Genomic DNA, 11,012 nt, shown 5'->3' with positions numbered 1-11,012 from the left:
ATAATGTCTGCTTTTGTTTTTAATGTTCCTTCTTTTTGTATTTTTCATCTTTTGTAGGCCTACATTTTCTTGCATCTTTTTTCTATAAAATGTGCTATTTAAGTAAACTTTTATCCATCAGTATTGTCATGAATCCAACTTTTATTACCAAACTCTCTCCACCCACTCAATGGTTTCACAGAAAAAAACCTCCAACAAGTTCAGGTTGTGCCAGCTGCATTCACCACATGACTTATTTTTCCGGGCTGTACGTGAAGGCAGCATTAGTCACAACGGGAGAGGAGCGCTCGTGCCGTGCCTCACCAGTAGCCCTCTCAGGACAGGACGGTATTATTATGAGCTGAAGAAATCCTGCTGTGTTACGATGATGCATGAGCAGTTGAAAGGGTGAGAGGCTCTTCACGTGTGTGGTGGTGTTAGATTAGTTTTTAGCCTTTAGTTGAGTGTTTTTCACCTACAGTAGGCCAATATATATTTTTAACCCCTCCCGGTAGTTTTGTAGCTTCTCGGACAGTCCCTGAGTTTGGTGGCAGCACAATGACACTGGTGTGTTTTAATTTTGTGCTGGAATAGCGAGACATGTGCGGCAGATAGGCTGCGTCTCGTCTCGCCTAAAAGCAGCCGGAACCGGATTTTTTTTACAAAGTCAGAGACCACAAGAAGGAGACGCAACATGTTTGAAGCTTCGGGGATCCCTCTCATCCTGCTGGACATTGCCTGTCTCATCCTCGGTATGTAAATCTCATCCACCCCCGGCTGGTTTAACCAACCTTTTAATCGGGTATGTTTATTTTTCAAGAATTGCTTTATACCTATTGAGGCTCTAGCACCAACATTAAAAAAAAGGAGACAAATAATATGATACATCCAAATCCAGCACATTTAAAGACAGTTTGGTACATAGAAACATATAAGATCTCTCATAATAATCAAAAATGTGCATCCAAAATAAAAATAGGTAAACAGACAATTTATTGGGCTCAGGGGTTAAGACAAGGTATCCGAATACTAAATGACTTTTTCAAAGAGGGCAATTTCCTTTCCCATAACAGAATGAGGGAGAAATTCAACCTGGAGGGACATGGCCATCTTTGGAAATATTTACAAATTAGACACTGTAGCCTATTAAAGGGCAAGTTCACTTCCCTCACGGAAAAAACCCAATAGAGAACTACCTACAACTACCAACAATGTTTCATAAAGCATCAAAGTGGTGTGAGTAATGTCCTTGGGTAAATAACAATGGATGTGAAAACCTTAGGATGATATGGGAAAAAGACCCTGAAACATGGGAGAGGATTCTTTCCAACAATGGGGAATACATCAGGGAAGCCAGAGGCAAATGTATTCAATACAAAATACTTCATAGATATTATTCCAACACAACTGTAATAATATCTATCAATTACTTAACAACAATTATTACACCTGTTTTTTGTTATTTTTTTGCTGGATATTCTTGTTATGAACTTCAATAAAACTTCAAATTATAAAAAATTGCAACTTAAAATAAGATAGAACTTTATTTATCCCGAGGGAAATTGTTGTGCAGCAGTTAAAGTACAAAGTAATATAAAAATATCAATAACAGATATACAAAATCCACAAAATATACATAATAAACATATACACAATGCCAAAAATATAAACAAGGTTAACAGTAAGGTTGGATATAGATATATATGTACAATATCAAAGGTAAGTGTAAAAGTTTTGTAAATTCACAGCTGTTCTTGTAGAGACATACTGTATAAAGTAGTTGTTTAAGCAAATCCATTCAAATGATTTGCATGAACGTCATATAAATACACATGGGAAGGCTTGAGGTTTACGGAACCAGGCAGGAAGATGGAAAAAAAATGGCAACAAAGTCCCACCCTGTGTGTGTGTGTGTGTGTGTGTTTCCAAGCAAAGCTGTATTTTTAGCTCAGTGTTTGTAATGTAATCATTGCACAGAGAGAGACATGCTGCAGGACTGCAAACTGTAATTGACAATGCTGCAGTGATACTGCAATAAAAAGACATTAAAGAAACCTTTTGTACAGTCTGGGGACACTCAGAGAGTTCAGTTTGATAGCTGCCATATCTGATAAGGCTAAGGAGGTTTAGACACACGGAGCTCCTGAGATGTTTTCCTGTGATTCATCTGCAGTCAGGGACTTTGCTTAGTCAGTGTCTTGGCTGACTGTGCTGCTGACTGTGCAGCATTCCTCTCATTTAGTTTATGAGCTGGCAGCAACAACAACAATCAGACTGGAAAATTTAATCTTTATTTCCATTCCCATTCCCATTCAAAGTCTAAATCTAATCTAAGCCTAGCTCATTATAAAGTCCAAACAGGACACTCCTGTAAAATCAGTGGTGGAAGAAGAATTCAGATGCTGAAAATATCCAAGTAAAAGTCCTGCACTTAAGTAAAAGTACAGAAGTATTATAAGCAAAATGTACCAAAAGTAAATGTACCCATTATGCAGAAAATGCAACCCCTGTGAATGTCATATTATTATATATTATATTACTGGATTATTATTACTGATGCATCAATGTGGATGCATCGTTTTATATGTTGTCGTGGTGGAGCTGATTTGAACTACTTTATATACTGTTTTGTTGCTTACAGGTGGGGTATTCGATTCTATAGAAATCCAACACCATGACAAATACCATGATGTAGAGCGAACAACGACACAGCGAATAATATAACTAACATTAGCTAGGTTGTGGATTAGCAAACTGTCGCTACAGTTGCTGCTGCGAAGCTAACAGCCAGAGAGGATGAGACGTTTCCCAGAGCAGCACACCAGCTCCAGACAGCGATACACACAACTCTCCTGCTACTATAGCTAACATCACAACAACAGCATATCTTGGCAGACTAGAAAGTAAGCTGAGTGTCCGTGGGCAAGTCATTTAACGTTACCTGACACACAAATCATGGCTGGAATAGTGTTGTGTGGCTCGGTCCGAGCCACTTTGTTTGTTTCCCCATTTACAGAGCCAGGGCTGTGTGCAAACACCTGATATTTTTTCAGCGCACACACAGAACGGACAGCTAGCGGACCGTGAGGAGATATTCGCTGAATATGACAAAAAGACGTGTGTTGGATTTGAATCGCATACCCCACCTTCAGTGGACTGTGCTGATTTGATCATGCAGTTAATCTTTCAAAATATGACCTACTCTAACTAGGATGAGTCCATCTTCCACCTAAAAAGTAGTCCAACACAAACAGCAAGAAAAAGGGAGGAGTAGAAGCAGAGGGGGATATGATATGAAGGTTTAAACGAACAGGCCTAAACAAAGCTCTGTGACTGTGTGATAACTCATCTAGCCAAAAAGCATAATTGCCAGTGATTATAGCAATTTATAGTAATTTCCTCATCATCAAAACGTGAGGGGAATAAAGAATGTGTAACCAAAGCAAGTCAAAGCATGTTTCATGATTGCCATACAGATTAACATCCTGATGAGTCTCCACATCAGATCGTACCTTCATTGTTCCGGTATCTAAAGTTAAACATGTGACTTAAATGCTAACAAACTTGTGTTACTACTCTGTCTTCCTGTGTTCTTATGCTTGCAGTATTGTTCTATAGTAACTCAAAGCCTCAAGCGTTTCCTTCACTTATTGTGTAACTTTATGTCCTTGAACAGTGAGTGAATACTTGTAGTTACATGAAACCCACAAGAGTCACCAGCTTCTATTTTAGGAGGGGAAATGCCTGTGCGATTATGTCACGTAATTGTAATATTATAAGCATTGTGTAATAGTAGCAATGGCTCATCAGTCTGAGTCACATGAGTATTTGCAGCTGCTTGTTAACGTGATGCCCATTTTGATGATATAAGATGTAAGACAAGTTGAACTCTGACAAAGAATTTATAGTCATTATCTGACTTTTTCTTCATTTTAACAGTCGGACTTCCATTTTTTATCCTTACCCCTCAACACAACCCTTTCAAACGGGGTTTCTTCTGTAACGATGAGTCCATCAGATACCCCCTCAAAGAGGACACCATATCCTACCAGCTGCTGGGAGGAGTCATTATCCCCTTCACACTGATCGTGGTAAGTTTGACTGCCATCTTGCATTTGGTCAAGGTGTGTGACTGCTTGAGAAAAGATTACTTATTATTTCATCTCTTCTGTTTCAGATCGTCTGTGGCGAGTGCCTTTCTGTTTACTTGTCTCGCATCAAGAACCAGTCTTTGGGGACCAAGTATATGGCGTGTGTCTACAAAGCTGTGGGGAGCTACGTGTTTGGAGCTGCTGCTAGCCAGTCTCTGACAGACATAGCCAAGTATTCCATTGGTCGCCTGCGGCCAAACTTCCTGGCTGTATGCAATCCAGTCTGGGATCACATCAACTGCAAAGCTGGAGGATATATCGAGAACTTCACCTGCACTGGAGACAAGTTTCTGGTGGAAGAGGCCAGGTAATGGTCCTGAACATGAATGAAATGAAACCCACAAGTCAGTCTGAGTCTCACTGGGAGGAGCCTGATAATCTAAGAGTGCCCAGTTATTTCCAGGACATGTAACATCTGTGGACAAGGTGGTTAACTATTAGAAGCCTTCATCCAATATAGCAAAATTGATTTTTTATTTCCATGCTGGCATTCCTTAAAGGGATACAGTGATTTAGTATTGCAGTTCCATAAAGTTGGGCTTGCAAGAGCCAAAAAACGTAAAATCATACACTTTCCACAATGCAGTTCAGTAAGATAAGATAAACTTTACTGATCTCTACTGGGAAATTTAAGTTTCACAGAAGCACAACAGATGCATAAATGAGTAACTTTAAGAATAAATAAAAGGTACTAAATACTATACACACACAACATTAATATCAACTATACAGTGTGTAATAGTGTCTTTTCCTTTGACCCTCCCTACCTGGTGGACGCTCACATCTTTCATCCTCTGTGCCCCCAGTTTAGAGTTCTTATTAGATTTATTTGCTCCTCTAGTCACAGCAGACATTATACAACTGTTTTCACAAGTCATGCTCCTCACAACTAGTAAACTGATATTGATTCCCCTTTAATCCACTTCTAAATTTATATCAGTATGGTGATAGTTTGATTATGATAGACCTTCTTCGTCTTGAAGCTAAAATATGCATTTGTCATGAAAAGTGACTTGATTAAGCTGATGGTGCCTAATTTCATTCAGTATCTCTTTTGTTAACCTTTGCAGACTGTCCTTCTTCTCGGGTCATTCATCCTTCTCTATGTACTGCATGCTGTTCCTTGTAGTAAGTACATATTTTCTACTTCAAAAACTACTTGTAGCCTAAATTTGGCTTGCATATGAGTGCTAGAAATGCTAAAAACAGTGTTATATATATATATAGCTTTGTTTAATCAGCTAATGCATTCAAATTTACTCTAAAAATGTACTTAAATGTAATTATGTCATTATCAAAAAAGTTTACTTATTAGAAACTACACAACACTTTTCAGCAAAGGCATTGGCTGCCAACACCTGTACTATAAATATTGGCTCGGACAATATATAAAACTGTATGTCTAGCTTTGTTGTTTTTTAACATTTATTCAATTTCTCCCTCTGACTACTATAGCTGTACATTCAAGCCAGACTGAAGTCAGAATGGGCAAGGCTTCTGCGTCCCACTATCCAGTTCTTCCTGATTGCAACTGCTGTGTATGTGGGTCTATCCCGGGTGTCTGACTACAAACATCACTGGAGTGATGTGTTTGCTGGCCTCCTGCAAGGGGGTTTAGTGGCTACCTTCACAGTAAGTTTCATCGAAAGATCTATTAGGATAGAAAGAAAGCAAGACATTGTGCAGTTTTTATGGAGTATTGTCACAATATGCAATGGAAACAGTCAAATCAATTTATTTATAAAGCGCATTTAGAAAGAGAACATTTGTTTTTTAAAAGAGGTTAAACCCCTGAACATGCAGTTTTCCATTTTTTTGTTTCCCTGTAAGGAGCTTTAAGGTTATAAAAATCATCTTACACCACACTGTCTAACAGCATCATATATTATAAACTATGTTTCAGCTTGATCCAACTATTTATTAAAGCTATATGATTTGTGAAATATTTAAACCCACAACGTCATGTTTTTTATAGCTTCACCATTCGAATAAAATGAAAATATTCAAGATATCTTGAATATATTTCCAGCCTGACGTATTTGGCGTCTTTGGAAACTTTGGGCTCTCCACTAGAATTTAAAAACAAAGTTCAGTGTGAGTGTCAAATGACTGTGAGATTGAAGAGGTTGAAGTATGCTGTGCATTTTGCACAGAAACACATTTAAGAGAACATAAATGTCAGAAATGCTTTTATCCATCTTCGTAGTTACAATTACAATAATACAGTAGAATATGTTTTAATTCTGTTGATTGTTTTTCTACAGGTGTTCTGTGTGTCCAATTTCTTTGAACAGCCAGTGGACCCGGTGGTGTCACAGGAGGAAGACGCCTCACACACCAGTTTACAGGAAAACCCTTCCAATGGGAACCACTATGGCAGCACTGACTGAATCTGAGGCCTCAATGACAATACTGTTTAGGGTCTCTGTCCCTTTTAAATGGTCACCAAAGACCAACATCAATGAAATGCAAGATATTAACTGCTGGCTGTTTCTGTGCATTTCTTCAACATAGTTTGCCTCATGGAGCCAACGCTGCAGCCTGCAAACTTCAGCTGCTACCTTTGGTGTGGTCAGTAAACTTTAAGAGACATTACAGAAGACAGTACTTGCACTGTACTGAGTTATAAAGAAGCAGATGTTTCTGCTGAGTTTTGGGGTAAATCCAACATAACACAGTTTATTATGGAATGACAAAACAAAGTACAGCATGTTGGGTTTACTTTAGAAATGTATTTTTTTGGGTTTGTTTTTACAGTGTGAGCTTGTTGGAAATGTGGTTTCTAATGTATATTGGTCTGGTGTTGCCATCATGAATGAATGAAATTCCTTTTGCCCAGAATATAATGAGTATCTGTGTGCGCACTGCAAGCAGGCTTGTAGAGAGCCTGACACCTGTGAATAAGAAAACCTGGACTGTCCTTAAACTTAAAATGGAGACTGAACTCAGAAATTATGTATTTGATGTTCATTTCTGCCTTAGTCAGATTGCTGCTACCTGCTGTTATGTCCCCTCCCTGATGTAATTTCATGTATGAAAAATACAATGCATTGATTTTTTTCTTTTTTTACAGTTTGTATGAAGCTTTACACAATAATATTTAGAGCAGTACTGGGAGAAAATGTGTGACAAATAAAGAGAGCTAAATTTTGCTACTTTGTTACAACGTAGGGAAATGATTCCTGTGTGTTTTGCCTGTAGAAAAAGACAAGGCAGATAGAAAGCACGTGAATGGGCCTTGGGCATAGTGCAACTGCTGACTCATTTGCTGCAGCAGAATAGCTGATTTGTTTGTTTTTTCTGCAGCGTAAAGTATTAGCATCAAGGAAGAGAAACCAAGAATGTGAATCAATAACCAAACTGTCTCAGAAATGCAGACATGAAAGAAAGGTTTTCCCAAACAAAACACTACTTTGGGTATGTCGTTCACTGTCTGTGTAGACCGACAATAGAAAACACAAGCATGCAGATGTACCTGTTCTGATGTCAATGGAAAAACATGTTTGTTTGTTATGCCCCTGCTAACATGTCAGCACATGAACAAGCAGATTCTCATTGTTTCTAACAGGAAGAGGGGTCAGTCTGTCCTCATCAAAGGAAAGTTCTGTCAGCAGACAGGCGCTGATCCTTGGCTGCAAATGTCCGAGTTGAGGATCTTAGACTTTAAATCCTATTACAGTGACTGAGAACTAGGCTAGAGAGAAGTTGAACACACAGTGACACCATTAAACCACATGCATCAATGTCAACTTAAGTGTATCAACTAATTGTTTGGTCCGTCATGTTGAATATGAATAATCAGTCATTTACAGTCTTTACTGGAAGCAATGTGAAACTGTGAAAACAGTAGCCTATTGGACAGCAAATTCAATTATAGTAATACAGAAATATGTTGTAAAGTGAATTAGTACAGAAACAAAAAAAAATGGATTCAGAAAAGTATTGTTAGCTGTCAAATTAGCTACTGTACGTGGACCCTCAAGTGTCACCCATAGACCGGTATCACCACTAAAAGATCAACATTAAAGTTGCGTTCATGTCATGTCACAGTTATCGTAATTACGAGTTTCCGAATTGTAAATAGCATCATGTCAACTTCCAAGTCGTAGACTGAGAACCTTTGATTTATCCTGCTTTACACTTACTAACACAGAAGTACCTGAAAACAGAACAATCACATTTGCCAAAGACTGTAATTAAACCCAAATGTAATGGATATGATGTTATATTGTCAATGCATAGTTTTTTTAATCTGTTAAGACTATAGACTGTAAATAAAGACTGCGGTTACAACCAGCTAAACTCTGGGAATCTTTCCCATCTCTACCACCCACTGTTTATGACATGGGCATAAGTCCCCAAAGGAAGTACACCACAGTAATTAAGCTAGTACACACGCACAGAGTGCACAAGAGTAAAAGTAAAAATAATAAAATGCATAACAGTTAGTCCAACAGTAATTTAGCAGTTAAATAGAATGTTGTATTAGCAACACATTAGCTTCAGACAGCTAGCTAACAGCTATCTTGGTTAGCAGGTAACTGATCCAAGAATAACTAAAATCTACTAAATCACAAATCAACAATCATTAAACAGCTATAATAAAAGACTACCTGCAGATAAAGCTACAACAAGGGTATTTGTGAGTATATAAAAGATTTATGGTTACAGATCTGACAAAATGGCGGATGTAGCTACAGTACTGTTACACGCCAGTTAAATGGCTGTGGAACTCTGTCAGCAGTAGTTGCTACTAGCAACTGAATATTCAGTTGAAACCAACTGCTGATTTCTATTTCTGAGTTTAACCCACACACTAACCTGATCTCATTACAATCCTAAAATTAACTCCACACCACTCTGAATTTCTGTGGGCTTTGTTTCTCCCTGTTGTTCAGTTTCCGTTCCTGTCAAAGATTCAGTTATTCTCAACAGCCAGCTCAGAAATAATGTCACACATTGCTCAGTATGTACATTTTAGGAATGTGTTTAGGAAATTCCCTCAGAGAAACTTACAATTGTCTCTCTATTGACTAAACTCTGTTGAGCAAATTTGATTTAGAGGCTGAACAACACCACTGCAAGTAGCCTACAATCTAGGGAGTAATATGAATAGGCCTACGTGTTTTATAGATTGCTTTTCAAGCACTTTAAATTTGAAACTATGCATGCGATGCATAAGGAGAAGTGAGCAGGGATGTAAGAGTAGGTGGTTTAAAATGCTGGGTGAAATTCCCTGGGGAGATTGCAAAAAACTGTAAGAAAAGAGCCTGTTTATATGCATTATGAAATGTTCTGCCATATATAACTAACAAAGGGAATGTGAAGACAAAATGATTATGAATATTTAATGGATACTGGCTCATGACTCCAAGTCCGTGTGGCCATTTGAAAACCTGCTCATCTTGCTGTAGCATTACTTCTACCCCCCACGTCTGAAATGTGACCGATCATGCCGTCTGATGCTCTACAGGACTCTCTCTTGTTGTCAAGCTGACCTCGACAATAGCCCTTGTTGAAAGCAGCTCCATTCACTCTCTGTCACATGTCTCACTGTATCTTGCCAGACAGTGATGCCACTGGAGAAACAAGCTACTCAAAATCAGTGTGCAGTGGCAGCTTTTAAAGAATTGGCACTGAAATTATTATCTTATTCCATGAATTAAATTCCCCTCACACTACACTTACTTTTGTTCCTTACACATACTTTGCCAGCCCACTTCTCTTGATAATGACTACTCAAATAAACATAATAGGATCTTTGTGGCTCCGGTGAGACAATAAGAAAACTGTGAAGAGAACCTGATCACAAGACGATCAAATAAAAGTATTAACAAAAAAAACAAAGAATGAGAAAATAATGGATGCAAATGGAACCATAAGTGGTTTTGAACTCCACCCATGAGAGAGTAGAGTTTAAAGTTTCAGATGGACAACAGCTCTAGTTCCTGTTTGAAAGGAGAAGAACTAACAGTGAAGTATAAAAGAGAGATAGACAATGGAGACGACGGAATATTTAACAACAATGGGAAACATGGTGTGAAAAGCTGGTTGGACAGGGTGATTTAAATTTGTGGTTGAGGAAATACAGGTATGAATGCACAGGCTGTTACACAAAAGCACTGCACCTGATCCCTCGTGAGAATTTAAATTCACATGGTGGTGCTGGTAATATTGTTACTGTCAACATTGGCAGTCAGTATGTTTTCCATTTTCATCTGTGAAAGCTGGTGCAGTTTATAGTCTTTGAGTCAAGTGTCAAAATTGCCCTTGAAATCAAGTAGAATAATGTACAGCCTTCGTAATAAAAGAAGCGTGAATCAAGAATAAATTGCTGTTTCATGTAACAAAAATACTAAACTGTTATTTATTATGGTTACATTTGTTTCTTTAGATGTCAATGTGGAAATTATTGACTTTTTTGTCATTTTTTTTCCTTTTCCTTCTCTAAAATGAGATTAATAATTTTAATCATGTAATTTATTGTATATATCAGGAGATAAAAATAGGGAGAAAGTGAGGAAAATGGGAGGGAACAGCTTTGCTACATCCTCCTGCTTATATGCTGTGATACGTGATGGATATGTACTATATGCTGGTAAAATTTATCACAACATTCTTAAAAACACTAAAGTTATTTATGATTAAAAAGAATGCTATATGCTGAACTGTTGTGGGCTCCACTAGCAGCTAAGGCCAAATACAGTCCCCTGGCAGTGACTCGTGTTAAAATAACCTTTGGTAGAAGTTGAGAACTAATTGTTGAATTGTTGAATCTGTTTCGCCTGGGCATCTATGGCCCTCTACTGGACATGAATGATACAAAGGCTGCACAAAAGGTTACATTACCTACAGTGTATTCTTAACAAGTCGACCTATAGA

General features: G+C 38.0%; 1 protein-coding gene across 1 annotated transcript; it reads left to right on the top strand.

The window, feature by feature from the left end:
• The first annotated feature begins 227 nt into the window (after positions 1-227).
• LOC122876914 (phospholipid phosphatase 1-like) lies at positions 228-8,426 on the top strand. Its single transcript, XM_044197850.1, has 6 exons — positions 228-731; positions 3,919-4,070; positions 4,157-4,437; positions 5,201-5,258; positions 5,586-5,762; positions 6,395-8,426. Exons 1-6 carry the CDS (start codon positions 674-676, stop codon positions 6,518-6,520), a joined length of 852 nt encoding a protein of 283 aa, XP_044053785.1. The 5' UTR covers positions 228-673; the 3' UTR covers positions 6,521-8,426.
• The last annotated feature ends 2,586 nt before the right edge of the window (positions 8,427-11,012 follow it).

This window comes from Siniperca chuatsi, linkage group LG5, assembly GCF_020085105.1.
Source record: "Siniperca chuatsi isolate FFG_IHB_CAS linkage group LG5, ASM2008510v1, whole genome shotgun sequence".
Taxonomy (NCBI): domain Eukaryota; kingdom Metazoa; phylum Chordata; class Actinopteri; order Centrarchiformes; family Sinipercidae; genus Siniperca; species Siniperca chuatsi.
Note: the sequence above shows the minus strand (reverse complement) of the source record. Positions and strands in the feature narration are given on the sequence as shown.